Here is a 19,021-nt window from a genome sequence, read left to right as displayed (position 1 = left end):
TCTGGGTAGTCACTAATGAAAGCACCCCGTGTCTCCTAGGATCCCCGGCCGGCTGAATGACCGGAGGACCCCTCTGGGAGAGCTGAACTGGATCTTCACAGCCATCACGGACACCATCGCCTGGAACGTGCTGCCTCGGGGTGAGGCGGCGTGGGGCAGGGCAGGGAGGCGGCCGGGCCGGGCCGCGTGGGGCCGGGGAGGGCAGCCGCCTGGTGGGAGACACTGGCCCACGGAATAAGGGAAGCGAGCCGGAAGCAGCGAGATCTTGTCGGGGAGGAAAGCGGGGGGGGCGGCGGGGGCAGCGAGAGCCTCTGGGGGTTTCCGTGAGCCACAGCGCATCAGGCACCAAGACCAGTGGCAGACAGCGAGCTCCACGTGAGCGCTCACTCCGACGTTACCGTGTTATCTTCTAGGCAGACTCAGGGCCCACCTTTCTTCATAGAAATTGGCACGGCCCGTATTTCTTAAAACCAGAAGTGTTCTGATAAGACTTGTCTGCATTTTTTCTGTACTGACTCTCTAGGGTTTGGTGTTTGCATCTGTGTGAGTATATCTGTGTGTGCATTTTGCCAAGGAAACGTGCGTATGAGTCCCAGCTTGCTTGTAAAAAATTCTGATAGAAGTAAATCTGTGTCTTTGGCTTTAAATGCTGGACGTGAGTCGCCAAAGGTAGCTTTGTATGTTTTATCTGCCCCCAGATCTCTTCCAAAAACTCTTCAGACAGGACCTGTTGGTGGCGAGTCTGTTTCGCAATTTTCTACTGGCAGAAAGGATCATGAGGTCCTACAACTGCACTCCCGTCAGCAGCCCACGCCTGCCCCCCACCTACATGCACGCGATGTGGTAAGTGTCCCCGGCCGACAGTGCCAGACAGTGTGACGTTCTCTCAGTGGCTTGCTTTCTATTTCTGCTGTGGGACAAGTTTAATGGAATTACGTGAGACAAAATAGCAAGACTTGCCACCAAGCTCAGAGACCCAGGCGGTGCTAACAGCTGGCAAAGTCCGGCCTAAAGCTCCCCGCGCATAGGACACGTGGGTCCCCTTCAGAGTTCAGAGGTGCAGGCGCCTTGGGTTGTCTGTCACGACTGAGCGGGACCAGCGGCTCCAGGGGCCTCACGATCGGCCACCCAGGGCAGGACAGGCCCACACACAGGCTTCTGACTCCGCAGAGACCGGTATCGAGAAAAGAAAATGCCAGCTGGGCTTAGGAAGTGTGTCCCACACTGTTCCATCGGGTTAAAGCTGTTGGATCCGTGACCAATTAATTGTATGGTTACTTCACACAAGCACACGCACGTGTGTGTGTCCAGACACACATACACAGTCGCGCACACACGTACGTGCTCACACTGCACACGAGTGAGATTCCTATGACTCTCGCTTATAGTTTCCCCCCAAATCGGATGGTTGCTACTTACGCTGCCAGTAACAGGAGTAACAACGGTACTCGTGTGACGTGTCTTCTACTCGGGCCTCCCATTGATGGCGTTTGGTTTCTTCCCGTCCCCTTGCTTCTGTAACACAAGCGGAATTTGAGGCAGTGCTAAAACGGGGCGATAGCAAAGGTGTCTGTCCATGGGAGAAACTCTAATACAGATACTTAAAAACAGCCATTCACTCAAGGTGTATCTTCGTAGTCAGGTTTATTCCAGCTAGTGATTTATTTTTTTAAATACGTGCATGACCACTTTCCCGTGGTGCTAAAAACGTGGAGAGCCAGGGATGGGTTCGTAGACGTACTGCCCTCATCCACTCGGGAAATCAGGAAGTAAGATTCTCCTCTGTGAGGGAAACGGGGACGTGCCGTGTTGGCTCCTACACGATTCTGTGCGTGTCCATACCCGCGTCCGGTGTTTACAGGGTAAAGCAGAATGTTGCCATGGGGACCCCAGGCGGCGGGGCCACCACAGTCCCCACGTGGCAGGCGGGTCACGTGTGCAGAGTGGCCCCGCCACGCTGCAACTGGGAGGGTGTTTGAAGGCCTTTATGGTGCTCAGAGTGAATAATTAGAGTGAAGGTGGATATTTTTGGAAGAGTGGCTCCTCAAAACTGCCTTTTCCTCTAAGAAAAGTGATGTCTTAAGTCCTTTTTCTCCCGAACCAGGTTTTTATAAAACACGTATTCTAAAAAAGGGAAGAAAACGGTGGAAACGCTGCATGAGGTCAGTGCCACGGCTGGTCGTGGCAGGAAAACTGGTGAAGCCACAGGGAACGGGCGTCACACCAGCTGCGCGGAGCGGAGGGCCTCCCGGGCCGCCGGCGCCGCTGGCCGAGCAGGCTCCGCGGGGCGCGGGGCACCGCCTGTCAGAGAGAGGCGGCCCGCGTCCTCCCGACACCCCAGCACGCTCCTCGAGTGCATCTTCCGGTGAACGCGCGCCTCCCTGGCTGTAGAAATGCCTCCCGTGAGCTGGCTCAGCCGCATGGGGGGAGGGCCGCGGGCTGCGCGGAGGAGATGGCAAAGCCGGGCCAGAGCCGGGCACCCGGGGAAGGAAGCAGCTGCAGACGGCCCCCCTCCTCTTGTCCTCCCGGGCTGCTTTCCCAGGATTGGCCTCCTGGAACGCTTCTGAGTTCGTAAGAACGGCTTAAGATAAGGTCCAAAGCCCAGACGTGACGGCAGCCCCGCGTGATCCCGCCGTCACCGTTAAGGACGGCTTTCTTGCCAGCGCCGAAGGCTAGGAATGTGGCCCTCTCTTCCGCACGGTCAGCACCCCCGAATCTCGTAAAGCACGTCTGCATTTGTCCCAGAAGCACGAACCATACAGAGGTCCACAGGGGCCCAGGGGGACACGGGGAGAGCCTCACGGGATCCGAGGCAGGCACAGTGGCTAGCAGCCGTATGTGTGCCCCCGGGCCGTCCCCCTCCCCTGGCCTGGCCTCCCTGAGCACGTCAGGGCCCCTCTGCGGCTGGAACGTACCCTGGACGTGGGGTCTCGGCCGGTCTCGGCCTTCGCGGCCCCCATCGTGCGAAGCGCCGTCCGGCCTGCTGCCCTCCCTTGCTCCCTGTACGTGGGATCCAGTCGCTGCGGCTGGGGCTCCGCGGGAGGCAGCCTCGTGTGCTGGAGCCGGACCTGGGCTCCAAGGCCCCGTGCTCGTCCGTGAGTGAACGTGGCGGGCCAGGATGCCGCAGCGCAGGGACAGCTGTCCGGGGGCGTGCCCAGAGCTATGTGTAGGGGCAGGACAGGTTGTAGGGGTTGTGGGTGAGCCACCCAAACGGGCCAGGTAGAGAAACGGGCCCGGCCTTCCCGGCTTCACGCCAGGCCCTCGCGCGAGGGCCCCTCGCGTCACCAGCACGTACAGACGCTGGCCTGGCCGGGCCTGCGTTCGGACCGCCTGGGGTCCCGGTGCTGTGCCAGCTGCTGTTACGGGAGGAGACCACTGTCAGGGTCGTGGACCGTAAAAGGGCGGCTTTTCAGAAAACGTGCAGCGGGTGTCGTATGGCCCAACTCCCAAAAGCGCGTTCTCCGTTTGGGCAGAATTTAGAGGTGGTGAGCCAGGGAGGGCTTCAGTTGGCAGGAGTCTCTTGGTACCTTGTCTGCCCCCATGTCCGCCGGTCCTGTGGGAGCATCCAAGAGGGATCAGTGTGGGGCGAGGGAGCAGAGGGCCAGGTGTTGAGCGCAAGCCTGCATCGTTGACACTCAGCTCCAGGGGGCAGTTTGGGCCCACGGTAAAATTTTTTTTTTTTTTTTAATTTTTTTTTTTTTTCAACATTTTTTATTTATTTTTGGGACAGAGAGAGACAGAGCATGAACGGGGGAGGGACAGAGAGAGAGGGAGACACAGAATCGGAAACAGGCTCCAGGCTCCGAGCCGTCAGCCCAGAGCCCGACGCGGGGCTCGAACTCACGGACCGCGAGATCGTGACCTGGCTGAAGTCGGACGCTTAACCGACTGCGCCACCCAGGCGCCCCACCAATTTTCTTATTTTAAAATGTTGATAGCCAATATAGTATTTTTTTTTAACGTTTCTTTCTGAGAGATAGAGTGGGGAGGGGCAAAGAGAGGGGGACACAGAATCCGAAGCAGGCTCCAGGCTCTGAGCTGTCAGCACAGAGCCCGACTCGGGGCTTGAACTCACGAGCTGTGAGATCGTGACCTGAGCCGAAGTCATACGCTCAACCGACCGAGCCACCCAGGAGCCCCACCAATACGGTATATTTAAAAAAAACTTTCTGAGGGCCAAACCCAACCAATAGGGGGCTAGATGCAGCCTGCTGGGGACTCTGCATGAGTCCGGGACCACGGGTGCCCCGGGGAGCGGAAGCAGGGGGTTCTGCACCTTGGTGCCCCCGGGGCCCCTGAAGCCTGGTAGCCATGCAGGTGAGGAGGCATCGGTGGTGGCCCGGGCTCTCCTTTCGTGAGCCCACCCTGCTTCACCGTTGGCCTCGAAGGTCCTCTCCAATTGGGATCTTTTTTGGAAAGGCTTGATATCATGGCCTTCTATCTTTATATGCTGAGAAAGGCCATGCAAGTAAATCTACAGGGTTCTCTTGCAGGAATCAGCGGTGATGAGATTTCCAGGGAGGAAATCATATGCGTACAGCACACGTTTCCTCCAGATAGGGTTTTCCTAATGACGGTGCCGGCGTGAGGTGTAGCCAAAGAGTAAACATTAGTCAATCCCATTAAATGTTGAAAATCATGCCATTAACCTACTTTGATCAGGACTTGGGTGTGAAAGCAGCCTTTAGATTTCAAGTAGAAAATGCTCGTAGAAACATAATCAAGCAGCAATGGCCACCACAGCACATGGAGACACGGGCGTTTCCGGCCAGTGCGAGAGTTCACTGAGCACACAGAAGATTCAAGGGGACTCGTTTAGTGGTAAATACACCCCCCACGCACACCCAAATTAGGAGTGGCCACAATGTGTTTTAAGTTTATTTAGTTAGAGCGCGTGCATGTGCGTGAGCAGGGCAGGGGGCAGAGAGAGAGGGAGTGAGAGTTCCAAGCAGGCCCTACACTGTCAGCACAGAGCCCGACATGGGGCTCGAACTCACAAAACCATGTGGTCATGACCTGAGCCGAAGTTGGCCACTTAACTGACTGAGCCACCCAGGTGCCCCGTGATCATGGTTTTTTAAATGCTGTTCCCAAAGTTCCTTGTCAAAAGTGACCGAAGTCCTAGTCCCCTCGCGTGGACTGGCTTCCCTCCAGCTGCTGCTGGCCTGCGGGGCCGCCTTGGATGAGCCTTGCTTTCTGTTCACACCCAGGGGCGTCTAGAAGACCCACACGGACGGTCTGTGCTTCCTAGGGGAGTGTCCACAGTGACAACGTCTTGGTCCCGCACACCTAAACAAATAGTGTCAAGGCGGGAAGAGAGTGTGAAGGTGATGCTTGTAGGTTTCCACTCTCTCCCGGGCTTTAGGGAAATGCTTATTTGCACTTGCGTTTTCCTGGGCCCCACCCCGGCTTTGGCTCCGGCTCCCGCGTTTGCTAAGGTGGTTTCTAAGGAGATGCTCGCAGAGGGACAGCCGTGCTTCCCAGAGTGACACAGGGCTGCAGCTGTAGGGCTGGCCGGGTTGGCCCGGCTACCATGTTGTAGATCTGGGGAGGAAGGGACCACCTGGAGACGGTGGGGGTCTTTATTTCTTTATAAAATCGTTCAGAGTTGTTTCTAAGTCAGAGGTCAGAAACACTGGGTGTAAACGCCAGGTCAGGCCCCTGCGGGCGGACCGACCCGGCTACCGTGGGAGGCCTCCTCCCCTGGGGGTAGTTAGAAGGAGCAGTGGAAATACAGGTTAGTTGGTAATGCAGAGTCTGCTGGCTTCACGAAGGAGAGTCTGTTGCTCGCTCCATGTGGCCTAAGCGTGAGCCGCGGGGACCCAGGCTTCCCGCCACCCCGCAGTGGCCAGCCCCGGGGGCCCAGCTCGTTCCTGCTCTCGCCGGTGTCTGTGTCTCATGCGCCTCATCCGGGGGGGGGGGGGGGGGAGGGCGGGGGGGGGGGGGGCTGGGAACGCGGCAGGTCCCGGGTGGCCGGCGTGCCGCTCACACCCCCTCCGTGCGGGAGGCGGGAGAGCAGCCGTGAGGGACCAGGCTGTGGTGTCGGGCGCAGAGTGGGGAGGACGTGAGGCCCGGACGCCAAGATGGTCGCGCTGCGCTGGGCTCAGTTCTGCCGCGTTGCCTGGGTGCTCGGTGCTGGCGTGGGCTTGCGGCGGAGCTGGTTCGGTGACGAGCCGCGTTAGAACAACGCCCCTTGCTCTTTCCGTCCCTGCTCGGAAACAGACCGGAGCTGCTGCATCCCCAGGGAGCACACAGCCAGCCGCGGCTTCAGAAAGAGCATCTGGAATAAATGATGTGCCGTCTAGTTACTACAGTGCTGGGGTGGTGATGGAGAGGTTGAATTTTGAGCAGGGGAAGGAGGGAACAAAGCCCAACAGAAACCGGGGTCGAAACACAAGTCTGCACTTGCACTTGGCTTCAGGAGGGGCGCTAACGACGACGGGCGCTCGGCACGGCTCCTGTTTAATCTCTGATGTGAAGCCGCCAGGGGCTCGTTCTCCTTCACTTTCGATTTCCGCAGGCCGTGAAACCTCGCCTCTCTCCGCCGTAGTAACCTGTGCTTTCCGTCTCCGTCGAGGGCGCCTCGCCCGCTGCGCGGTCGCTACAGATGGAGGCCGCGCGCTCTTGGAAGGCTCTCCTCCCGGCCCACTCCCTGGGCGTCTGCCATCGCAGGCCCGTTTCCTGAAAACCCGAGCTCCTGCCGGCACGGCACGTTTTCCCGGGCAGTGACTCATCGAGCTGCCTCTGCCCCACGCCGCGGGGATCCGCTCGGCTGGCCAGGCTGTCGCGGCGCCCCCTCCCGCCGCGGTGTGGCCGCTTCGCGGGCTGTGGGAAGTGCGAACGCAGACACCTCCCGGGTTGGCCCCTCGCCACGGCCTCAGACTTCCCAGGACTCACAGTCCCACTCTCCCCGAGCGAGAATCCAAATTAAGACGCCAAGTTCATTTTGATCTTAGCCTAGAAAATGCAGCCGGTTTCAGCCAACCGGTGAGATGCTCCGGAGAGAGTGCCACTCTCGTGCTGCCGGGCTTTCGTGGGAGCTCAGGTCCCCGAGCCGACCCTTTCCCCTTGCAAGCACCAGCAGCCAGAGGCCTGGAGAGGGTCACCGGGCCTGCTGCAGCTGCACACGTGCCACCCTCTTCAACGCCGCGGGCCAGTCCCTTTCCTCTGTCCCCCCGACGGCCGTGCCCCTCTGTCCACGGCCCCGAGCAGCCTCCCTGCCTCACCCCCAGGAGCTCCGGGGCTCCCCTGCTCCAGGGCCCCCTGTCATGTCCACAGCGCCACCCCGCCCCCCCCGCCCGCCCCTCTGCACACACGAAAGCACATTCCGGGGCTGCTTGAGGACCCGGTCCCCGAGGGAGGGGCCGACCCTCGGGAGCCGCCTGGCCAGCCAGTGACCACGTGGCTCTCAGAAGGACTCTGAGAAGGACTGTCGCCCTCTGGCCCCGGTGCAGCTCCGTGAGGCTTTCACTCTTTGGAGGGACCCAGTGGGTGCCAGCCACGAGACCGCAGGGTGGCCTGTCCCAGCGTGGCCTGGTTCCGCTGATAATCCAGGACACCCCCGCCAGGACCGAGGACAGCCGTGGCGGCGTTTTCACGGGAGGCCTGTCCTTGCCTCGTGATCTTGGTGAGAGGGGCTGAGAAGGGCGTGTTGCCTGCTCCACGAAAGCGTGGTTCAAGCCGCCCTAGACCCACACCTTTACCTGCCCCCAGCTGGTACACGCTTGCAACTCCTCAAGTTCAAAGTTTTTATTAGGTTAAATTCAAGGAATTTTTATAGCACGGAATTGCAGTAATTGACTTTGTTTCTGTCTAACAAAGAGTAAATCTCTCCCTCAACGCCGCTGAAGAACCGTTCTGCCTGCAGCCTGGCCACTTACTGAGCATATGGGAACTATTTATTGCTTGTTCTTTGAGGCACTTTTGATTATGTGCTGATTGCCTCTTAATTAGATTGGTGGGGGAAGGGTGTGCTTGTTCGGCGGGGGCCGGTCTGGGAAAACTGGAATATATTTCGTGTGTTTGAATAATGACAGAGAGCCTCCAGGCTGTTGTTTGTCTTACGTGCTTCCCGTGTTCTGGCTGTTTACATTTTTCGTTCCTGATTTGGTCCCCCCTGGGGACGTGGAACAACGGTACCCCCTTCCCCACGATCATGTGGGGCCATGAGTCTAATAAACGGCAGGTGGAATCCTGCCTCTCAGGAAGTGTCCTGGGAGAAGGGGCGGCCGTGCTGGAAACCAGATCCGCATGCCGGCCCCCACCTTGTCTCCACGAGAAAGGGAAGGGAGAGCAGGGACGAAGGAACCTTGTGTCCACAGCATCCACGCTTCCCATCTGTGGCCATAGAGAAAGTGAGGTGATCGTCTGTGTCAGTTGAGAGCTAACGCCGAATGCCACGAGCGGCCCTCACTCCTCGGCGCCCCTGCGAAGGCACCTGCTCTCCCAGGGTCTCCCGAGGACCCTCCGAGCAGGCACGACGGGAAAACTGACGCCAGGGAGGCGGAGCCACACTCGCCAGGCCGTCGGGCGCACTCTGGCCGTCTTGTGTGTGTTTTGAGCTAGGTCCCGATGCTGTGCGAAACCGGTGGCGGTGGCCAGGGTCACACGTCAGTGACTTGCCGTCCTCTCAAACGAGGACAGGGACACCTCATCCTGAGTGGCTCCTTCGGGGACAGGCCCAGGCAGCGGGCGGTGTGGGGCCAGTCCTGATTCGGCGCGGGATGAGGGGCCGCTGAGGACGGGGGGGCCTAGACAGAGCCGCCTCCTGGCCCCACGCTGGCTGTTTCTGATGAAGCACCGTGGGGCGTTTGCGTGCGACACTGCCACGGTCCGGAAACCACGGTGCCACGGCTGCTTCAGGGCCGTGGACAGGCTGTGGCACCAAGTCAGGGGAGAAGCTGTGGCAGAAAGTGACACCGTCCCTTTACCTCTCCCAAGCTCTTTTCTCATTTAAATTTAAAGAGATACCACGTTAACAAGACGGCTTCAGCGTGCAGCCAGATGCCTTCCTCCTTCTCCTGTGGCCCGGCCGTGGCCACGGCCCCGCCCGGAGAAGCGGTCAGTAAGGCCCTGTGGGCGCCCCTCTGCTCTCTCCGCAGGCAAGCCTGGGACCTGGCCGTCGACATCTGCCTCTCTCAGCTGCCCACCATCATTGAGGAAGGCACGGCGTTTCGGGTGAGTCCCACAAGGGCGTCCGTGTGGTCCACTGGGGTGGCACCCAGGGCGCTGGGTTGTTGGACTTTGTTCACCCTCCTGGGAAACCGTGCAGTCAGCAAAGTTTGGAACATCGCGTCCGCCGGGGGTTAAGGATTTTGAGCTGGCAAGCTCTCCAGAAATGTCTTCTCTTAAAATGCTGTCCTTAGCGTGCGCTCCCCGAGCCGTGTTCCACACTCTACCTTTTACCTGGAATGGGTTCTAGTTTCCCGAGACTCCTGACTGGAACCCTCGGAGGGTGTCAAGTTCGGCCCTGAGGGGATGGCTGGTCCCCAGGCCGCCCGGGGGCCTGACACGGAGGGTCTCACGGCCCCTCGCCACCAGCCCTTCTCGCTCCCGCTGCTGCACGGCCTCCTTGGCTTCATTCGGGACCTGTCTGTCAAGTGCTTACCGTGCACCAAGCCTGAGTACACCTGCAGAAGACCCGGCCCCTCCCTGGACAACCCTGAGAAAGGGGTGGGGGGTCACACCCGTCGAGTTAGAGCACGGCTAGGAACAGGCGGAGGGTGTGGGGAGCACGTATGTGCCCTCTGACCCCCACAGGACGGGGAGACTTTTGGGTCTGGGAGGAGCCGGACAGCAGGGGGTAGTGGGCGCCTCCAGGCCACCTGAGACCCGGGTGAGTCGGGGGGTGGGGCCAGGTGGTCAGAGCCCCTAGCCTTCTGTACCCACACTGTCGTCTCTGGCCCAACCCAAGACTCCGGTGGGCAAGCCCGCTCCCCTGGGCCTCGGTCTCTTCGTTTTACAGGAGAATCGGGGTGGTATCCATTGAAGGGGCTCAGGAGGACTGAAGGAGTTCACACGGGCTGAGTGCTCAGGTTGAGCGTGGGGGTGTGTGTATGTGCACACGTGGCTCGGGGTGGGGGTGTACATATGTGTGCGTATCTGTGTGGAGTACGAGTACTCGTGGGGGTACGTGTATGTGTGTGCATATCTGTAGGGGCGTGTGAGTGCACGTGTGGGGTACGTGTATGTTTATCTACATGGGGTGTGTGTGTATGTGTGCGTGTGTGTGAGGTACGTGTGCACATGTGTATACATGTGTATGTGTGTAGAGTGTATCTACATGTGTGTTTGTACGTATCTGTATGTGGGTCTCCATGTACACGTGTGCACATGTACGTGTGTCTCTCTGGTGTGTCTGTGCAAGTGTGTGTGGGGATGTATCCATGTACATGTGTGTGCATGTGTATGTATCTGGGGTATGCCTACATACATGTGGGGATGTGTGTGCATGTACATTTGTGCGTGTCTGTGTGCAACGTGTGTCCACGTGTGCTTTGTGCGTATCTGTGTGGGGTCTATGTCTGTTGTATACGTGGGTGGGTGTGTTATCTATGTGACGTGTGTCCATGTACATGAGAGTGTGTGTGTACATGTGTTCACTGTGCATACCTGGGTATGTGCGTCTCTATACGTGTGTGCACATGTGTGTATATCTGTGGTTACCTGTCTGTACATGTGTGTATATGTGTATGTTTCTGTGTGGGGTGTGTGCTTGTGCACGTGGGGTGTGGTGCGTGTGTGTACGTCTGTAGGGTGTGTGTATGCATGTGTGCTTGTGTGCACATGTGTGCACATAAGTGCATACCTGTGTGGACGGGTGTGTGTGTGTGTACGTGTCTGCATATCTGTGGGTGTGTGTCCGTGTACGTGTGTGTTCACGTACCCATGTGCACGAATGTACATGTGTGCGCTGAGTGTATCTGCAGGGTGGGTGTGGGAGGTGTCCACGTCTGGGTGCGTATGTACATGTGTGGGGGGGATGTCGGTGCGTGTGTGTGTACATATGTGCTCATCTGTGTCACTGCGTTGTGTGTCCGTGTGCACGTGTGTGTGTGCAAGTGATCGGTGCAGGTGCGTCTCTGTGCACGTGCGTGTACGTGTGTGCGTATCTGTGTAGGTGCGTGTGATCCGTGCAGGCGCGTGTCTCTGTGGGGTGTAATTCCTCAGATGGTCTGACGCCCCTGTGGCGGGGGCGATGGGCTGAGAGGCCTTCCTCTCTTGTTTATCTCCTATCTCTTCCTCTTTAGTGCTTGAAAACCTTCACGTTTTAGTATGAAAACGTTCAAGCCTCCACAAGGTTGGAAGAGTAGTACAGGGAGCACCTGTGTGCCCACCGTCCTGCCGTGAACATTTGCCACTTGCTTGAGCACATCCACCCCTCTCTCCGTCCGCCTGTTCTTAACGCTCTCACAAGTTAAATCGCAAGCCACCTTGTTTTCCACCCTGAAGGGAGAGCTGGCAGGGCCTGCGCTCGGCTCTCAGCAGTGCGCGTGGCCCCTTCCCGCTGGACCCACACTGAGGCAGGGACCGGGCTCGTGCAGTCACGGAACTCCGTGGGGACCGCCCAGCCCCCCACTGCAGCTGGAGGCCCTCCCGAGTGCCTCAGCTCGCCCAGGGAGACGAGGGCCCATTGCCACAAACACGTGTTTAGAAAACCTCCTACAGTTCCGGCTTTCTAGACCGTGTGTGGTTTTACGTTGTACCCTTAGGGGATCAGAACTCTCTACTCCTATGTAAAACAACACAGCTTCTGCACGATTACCCTTCCGCTCCACTGCCAGGCAAGATCTCAGCGCTTCATTTCTAATCTGCTGGAATCAGCGTTCTGCATCTGGGAATAATTTCCCCCCAATTGTGATAGGGAGGGGTAACTGACGTAGACCCCCTGCTAGGTTTTTTATTTTGTTTTCACTTTTTCGGGAGCAGAACGTACGTAGAGAAAATTGCACATCACAAATGTGCGGCTTGAGGAGTTTTTATAAGAGGAACACACTCCAGTAACCAGCACCCAGATCGAGCGGCCACCTGTTAGAACCCCCCAGACGCCCCTTCCTGCCGCCTTCATCTGCTTTCCCGAGCGCAGCCACCATCCCGCCTGGTTTCGTGTGCTTGGATCAGCGGGGTCCTACAGCACGTCGCCGTCGTGCCTGCTTTCGCTCAACGTTACATCTGCTCCCGCGGTCGGGGCTCTTGTCACCATGGGGGACGCTCCAAGGGTCGTGTGCCCATCGTCTGGCCGGTAGGCATTTGGAGTTTACAGGTAGCACCCCCCACGAATAGTGCTGGCCAGTGCCAGGCCGAGCCGTCGGAGCCTGACAGGAAGGAGAAATCAGTGATGCCGAGCCTGTCTTTACTCGAAATTTTGATGTTTCGTTCGTTATGGATTTTCACATTTATTCTTTTTAAGTCTCGCATTAACATATTCTTTTATTTCAATTACTGAATTTTCTGGTGCCCCCTTAAGTTTTGCGGGTGCTGCTAATTTTTTACGTGGCTTTGGCGCGTTTGTGTCGGGGGCACACACTGGGAGTGAAGTTGCTGGTTACCAGGCACACGTGTGGTCGGTTTTAGTAGACGCTGCCAGGCGGTTTTCCTGTGAGCGAATCAACTTGCACCTCTACACAGCTTACGAGAGTTTCAGTTGCCCTGTATCCTCATAAACGCTTGATACTTTCTACCCTTTTCCCTTTATTTGGCTATTGTGGTTCAGTGTGAAGAGGTGTTTCACTGAGATTTTATCTTGTGTTTCTCTGATGGTTCGTAGTGTTGAGCATTAGTTTGTATTTTCATTTGCCATTTGAATATCCTCCTTTGTAAGTTGCCTGATCAAGTCTTTTGGTTTTTCTTTTATGTTATCTGTTTCCTATCGATTTGTAGTGGTTGTGTATATAATCTGAATACAAATCCATTGTGAATATCTTTTTCTTTTTTTATCTCTGTGGACTTTATTTTCATTTTTTTTATGTTTTTTTTTCCTAGAACAGAAGTTTCTTCTTTTAACATCCAATTTATCAGTTTTTTTCTCATTTGCTTAAAGACCTTTGGTATCCTGTTTAAGAAATGTTTACTTTGAGATGAACACCCTTGAGAAGGTGTTCTTTTTCTTCTGAAAGCCTGATCATTTTACTTTTACCCTTAGACTCGCAGTCCCTCTGGGATTTACTAGCACGGACGGTGTGAGATAGGGGTCACGATGTGCTTTCCCACACATGGAGGTTGAGCTTACCCAGTGTTATTCACATCGAACCAGGCGACCATCTGCACGGGCTGCTCCTGGGTTCTCAGCTCTGCCCTTTGGGCCACTGTGTCCTTGCACAGTACTGAGCAGCCTTGATTATGAAAGCAATTTTTACAGGGACCGCATGGATCTGTAGACGGACACAGGGCAGGCAGTATCTCCACAGCGTTGCGTCTTCCCATCCATCATCATGACTGCGAATAGTGTCTTTCTAAAATTTTCTGTTTTCCCTTTCTTTGTATATATATTGTTTATAAGAGGTTTTTTGCAGACGGACACAGGGCAGGCAGTATCTCCACAGCGTTGCGTCTTCCCATCCATCATCATGACTGCGAATAGTGTCTTTCTAAAATTTTCTGTTTTCCCTTTCTTTGTATATATATTGTTTATAAGAGGTTTTTTGCAGTACCATTACTAAACTCACTATTTTATTCTAATAATTTTCCTATAAATTACTGGTCTTCATTTTTTTTTATTTTATTTTTTAAATGTTTGTTTATTTTGAGATTGGAAGTGAGAGAGAGAGAGAGAGAGAGAGAGGGAGAGAGAATGAATCCCAAGCAGGACCCATGCTGTCAGCACAGATCCTGACATGGGGCTTGAACTCACAAACCGTGAGATCATGACCTGAGCCGAAATCAAGAGTCAGATGCTCAACTCACTGAGCCACCCAGGCGCCCCTGGCCTTATTTTAAAACCTCGTTGTCAAATATGCCAAAACAGAGCCCAGCACGTTGGTCACTTGTGCAAGGTCAGTAGTTGGGAGGACAGATTTTAATTAACAACGGAAAGGAGCCTGATCCGATTTGGCATTTCCTGATGTCAGGAGAAGGGGAGAGTGGTTGCTCGCGCTGGGAAGCATGGAGTTTCTTGAAGGACTTGAAGAAAGCCCATCTGCAGGCTGAGCTCTGACAGGCTTTGGAATTTGAACGCTCTTGGCCACTGGGCAGTTTTCTTTTGTCTCCTCTCGTAAGTGGTGAGGTCATCGTGAGTAGTGAGTGTCACTGCACGTGAGGACAGACACCGGGCAGTGTAGCCGTGTCGGGACCGGGGATGGTAAGCGAGAAGAGGAGGAGGAGGTGTGTTGAGATTACTTCCTCTGTGCCTGAATCCCCCAGGGGTCAGGTGGCTCTTTGTGCCCATCTGGCCTTCCCGCTCTCTGTCCTTTTCCGCTCGCGCCTCTTTTCAGGCCCCGGGGCCATCTGACACGTGGGCTGACCACAGAGCAGCCCGCCTGGCCTCAGAATTGCCCTGGGAGGCCTGGACACGCGGCCCCATGACTCAGAGCCTCTGCACAGCAGCTCTGATGCTACAGCCGTGATCTTGGAGACCCGGCCCAGAACCCCTGCTCTCCCTCATCCTTAGGTGCACGCGGGGGCAGCTCTCGAGGCGCTTTGGGGCGCGTTCCTTGGAATGCCGAGCCTGCTTGTGTTGGGGGGCTGCCCGCGCCATCAGGGGCACGACAGCCCTCGCCACGTACCTCGGCGGCAGAGACTTGCCCTTTCTGTGAGCTTTGGGTGAAAAGACGTGGAACGCTTGTCCTTGCGGTGTAGTGAGCAACACGGGAGCATCCTTCATTCCAATCCGGACTTAGAAGGAGGGGGAAAGAGATGGAATGATCTGAATTACCCGAGCTCCCCCCAGAGACCAAAGGTCTCCCACGTGTGGGGACGGAGAGCTTAACAGAGGTTACTGGTTTTCAACGTTTTTTATTTATTTTTGGGACAGAGAGAGACAGAGCATGAACGGGGGAGGGGCAGAGAGAGAGGGAGACGCAGAATCGGAAACAGGCTCCAGGCTCCGAGCCATCAGCCCAGAGCCCGACGCGGGGCTCGAACTCACGGACCGCGAGATCGTGACCTGGCTGAAGTCGGACGCTTCACCGACGGCGCCACCCAGGCGCCCCAGAGGTTACTGTTTTTAACCAGTTCAGGAAAAATTCACACTTGAAAACAGGAAAGCCAGTTTGGGGGCTCCATCCCAGCTCCCAGGTCGCCCTCCAGATTTGGTGCGGGGACGCGGACGCCGACTTTGCGGGGACGCGGAGTCCTGGGTGGTGCTTGCTCCCCGCACACTTTCCACGCCATGGACTGTTCTGAGGGGACGCTGTGGCTCTGCCCGCCGGGCTCCTCCGCGGACGGTGTGGGGTGAGCAGGCCCGGGGTGGGGCTTACAGACCTGAGTCGTGCAAACACACGCGGCTCCACGCTGTCTACACGCGCCACGGTCGCACCTCCCCGGCCCCCTTCCTTACGCACAGACACTCTGAAATGCAGCCACCGCCTTCCCCTTGGGCAGGAGGACGGGGTTGGGAGGCAGAGATTTGTAACTTGGGATTCTTCTGGTTCAGGGCTTGGGGACAGCACAACCGTGTGTTAGGTGAAAATGATTCTGTCAGACCGAAAAACCCAGCGTTCCCGCTAGCCTGGCCTCTCGGTTCCCGGACCTTCTGGCGGCCAGGTCCTCCCTCCTCCTTGAGCCGCTCCTTCTGTCCTCTGCTCGGTCCCTGTCACTGCCGGGAAAGGCGTCCCCTCTGCCAGTCCAGGAACGACAGATCAACTCCACGCCCCCCCCCCCCATCACTGTGACCTCGGTGCCTGGGTCCTCCACTGACCCCAGGGTGGCCTCACATACTCTCTGCCCCCTGCCCCCCACTCTAGGGTCCTGGAGTAAAGCGCAACTCTGGTCATTTCCTTCCCGTGCCGCTCTGCTCGGCTGTGTCCTCCCTCTCCGTGTCACTGAGAAATAGAAGTGATACAGAGTCCCCTGCAAGTGCCCCAATGTCTGCCCACATCCCCGCATCCGGGGATCCCCGACTCCCGTTCCCGGAGGGCCGCCCGGGCTGCGGGCGGTGCATGGCCCCACCCGAGAGCCCGCCTCCCTGCCCGCATGGCACCAGCCGCTTCCAGATACACCCTCGCCCCCGCACGGGGAAACCCGAGTTCTGCGCCGGGTGGCCTCCCTCCACTCCCCTCCCGCCACCTCCTCCATTCCTGTCCTTCCCCTTTGCACCCACATCCCTTCTCAGCGCCGTCCACACTGGAGTCTCTAAATTCCTGCCTCTGTTGAGCGCACTCTGCCGCGCCTCTGCCCGCTGCACCTCGGTCTCCGGGGACTCGGCGCTGCTCGGCCGGTCTCGGGGGAACCAGGCTGCGTCCTGTCCGCCCACCACCCCTCCTCCTTCTGCGCCACCGCCCTTGGCCTCCGGGCTCAGCCCTGCTCTTTCCCGCCTCCCTTTGAGTTTGCACCTCCAGCGCCGACTCCCTCCCCCCCCCCCGCCCCCCGCACTGCAGGCGCAGCACGGTTCCCACTCGATGTCCCCGCTCCACGTCCTGTAGGCGTCTCCACTCGTCCTGGCGGGATTCCCCACATTGTCCCCAGACACGCTCCTTGCAGTCTTCCCAGCTCAGCCCGGGGACACCCTCTCCTCCCGCCCTCGTCCGGTCTGCTCGCGCAGGCCGCCAGCTGCACCGTGTCACTCCTGCCGCCTCCCCGGCTGCGCCCTGCCCTCCCTCAGCCGGACCCAGGCAGCCGTGGGGGCCGCGTCGTGGGGCGCGTGGTGTCAGGGCGAGGTCCCTAACTAACGCCCCTGCCTGTCCCACAGCACAGTCCGTTCTTTGCTGAGCAGCTGACCGCGTTCCAGGTGTGGCTCACCATGGGCGTGGAGAACAGGAGCCCGCCCGAGCAACTTCCCATTGTTCTGCAGGTGAGTGTCTTTGGACCCTCGGGACGGGCTGAGCGGGCTCCGGGGAAGACCGCTGCCAGCAGAGGGCAGAGTGCGTGCGTGCGTGCGTGCGTGCGTGCGTGCGACGCCCCCGTGGCCACGCGCGGGCCGGGTGCCTGGAGGTCGGGGGGATCAGACCCTCGAAGTCACCGGTTCCCGTTGCACTCAGTTGGGAAGGCCGTCCTGGGGGCGCCAGAGTTCCCTCCCCCACCCTCCCCGAGCCCCTCATTTGGGCCGTAGTCGGCCGCCCTTCCGGGCACCCGCGGAACGCCACCGTGCATGTGCCGGTGGCATCGGGCCCTTCTGTTCGGAAGGATGTGAAGCTCCGAGCCACCGGGGGGACAGGAGGGGAGCTGTGAGCGCATCGCAGACGGCCCTCGTGGCTCCTCGCCAGGCGCCTGCCGACTGCAGGGACTGCCTGGGCAGCAGGCAGCCCGGACCCAAAGCCCTGCCTTCCCTTCTGTGGAGGGCGCGTGCGTGGTGGCGGTCGAGTGCCAGCCCTCTCGTGGCCCGTGTCAGTGCTCACGCGAAGACCGCGCCCCGCCAGTGGGTTGGAAGCTTGGTTTCGTGGGTCTCACTCGGCTAATTTTTTTAGCTGATGTGATCGGGTAAGGTGGATGGCAGGTTACCAAAATTCTTCACGGGGGGGGGGGGGAAGATGAGAAAATGTTCCCAGAACTTTTGTGTCAGTTAATGTGTGTTTGCGGGAAGTGTGGACCTCTAGTCAGCGTAGACACCGAGGTCTAATAACTCACTTTAGGACCTGGAACACAGGCTCTGCGGTCGGGGTGCGGTGGCCCGGCAGACGCCGTGGGCAGAGAGGGGCAGGTGCTCACAGGCGCGCTGCCTCCCGGTTCAGGGTCTCAGGTCCTGAGAGCCGGCTGGCCGCCACCGGCACCTTCCTGCGAAGTGGGAGCAGGGGCCTCGTCACCCGCCTGTGCGAGGGACGCCAGGCCCGCGGAAGGGCCGGCACCTTCTTACACGGGCTGCTGACCACGTCGCGACAGAGCCCCCGTGAGCGGCTCCTGCTGCCCAGGGCCGTTTGGGAAACGGGCGGACGGTTTCTCTGTGTCGCCCCCAGAGCCCGGCGTCCCAGCTTCGGCGGGTGGGGGGTGGTCAGCTTCCTCTGGGTCCGTCACACAGCCGACTTTGAGGACCGTCCGCCGGCCCCAGCACCGAGGCTTCGCCTGGCTCGGGACTGTGTGCGGGACCTCAGACAGCACAGGGGACTTGGGACGAGGGCACTGGAGACGTGGTAGAAACGCCACGGCCTGTCCTCGCCCCAGAGCAGCGGCCGCCACGGCCGCTCCCAGGATGTGTCTGGGCGCCGTGTGTACTGTGACTGACACCGTGAATAGCCCGCAGAGCTTGTTCGCCTCCAGATCAGTTTAAGACTGTCCTGGGTTTGAGGAAAAGCAGTAAAAAGGAGGAAACACAGCGGGCCGTCCCTTGAGGGAGCGCACACGCTGGCCGGCTGTAAGTGGACAGGACGTGCGGGGACGGCCTTGGCGTGGAGCGGACGTGCTGTGCTCTGTAGCCCCTCCTGGCTTGCCGGAACGTTCACTCGCAGAGCCTGTGGCCCTACCACCGACCTTCCGGTGTTTTCGACGGTGCAGCGGAGTGAAATTCATCCTTTGCAAAGCACGGGTGCGGTGACAAGCACGCGAAATCAGGTCTTCCGGGTCTGGCAAACAGTCCTGCTGTAAATGGCCTTCTATTGACATTTTTCCTAATGTTCCATTTACAATCCACACTCCCTCGGGGAAAGAGGGCCTAACAGAGCCAGCGTCGTAATGCCGAAGAAACGGAAAATAACTGAAGGGAAAGCGGGGAGACGTTTTCTGTGCGATCTTGCAAACAGCCACAAGCAGCAGGCTCTCCATTATCCTGGAGGGCCGTCTCCTGGGCCGTGCCCAGCCCGGGTCAGTACGTGAACCTGTACTTAACGAGAAAGGACGGGGACACGATGCAGAGGCGCCCTGGCCCACAGGACGGGGACATGATGCAGAGGCGCCCTGGCTTCATTCGGCGTGGCCCACGGGGTCAGCCTCTTTCTCG

General features: G+C 58.3%; 1 protein-coding gene across 1 annotated transcript in view; it reads left to right on the top strand.

The window, feature by feature from the left end:
• Positions 1-19,021, top strand: part of RPTOR (regulatory associated protein of MTOR complex 1) — a 207,455-nt gene that overhangs the window by 98,127 nt on the left and 90,307 nt on the right. Inside the window, exons 7-10 of the mRNA XM_058704930.1 lie at positions 40-140; positions 699-843; positions 9,102-9,177; positions 16,844-16,945. Of these exons, the coding sequence (XP_058560913.1) occupies positions 40-140; positions 699-843; positions 9,102-9,177; positions 16,844-16,945 (424 nt within the window). The remainder of the gene's footprint in view (positions 1-39; positions 141-698; positions 844-9,101; positions 9,178-16,843; positions 16,946-19,021) is intronic.

This window comes from Neofelis nebulosa, chromosome 16 (genome assembly GCF_028018385.1).
Source record: "Neofelis nebulosa isolate mNeoNeb1 chromosome 16, mNeoNeb1.pri, whole genome shotgun sequence".
NCBI lineage: Eukaryota > Metazoa > Chordata > Mammalia > Carnivora > Felidae > Neofelis > Neofelis nebulosa.
This window is presented reverse-complemented; position numbering and strand designations above follow the sequence as displayed.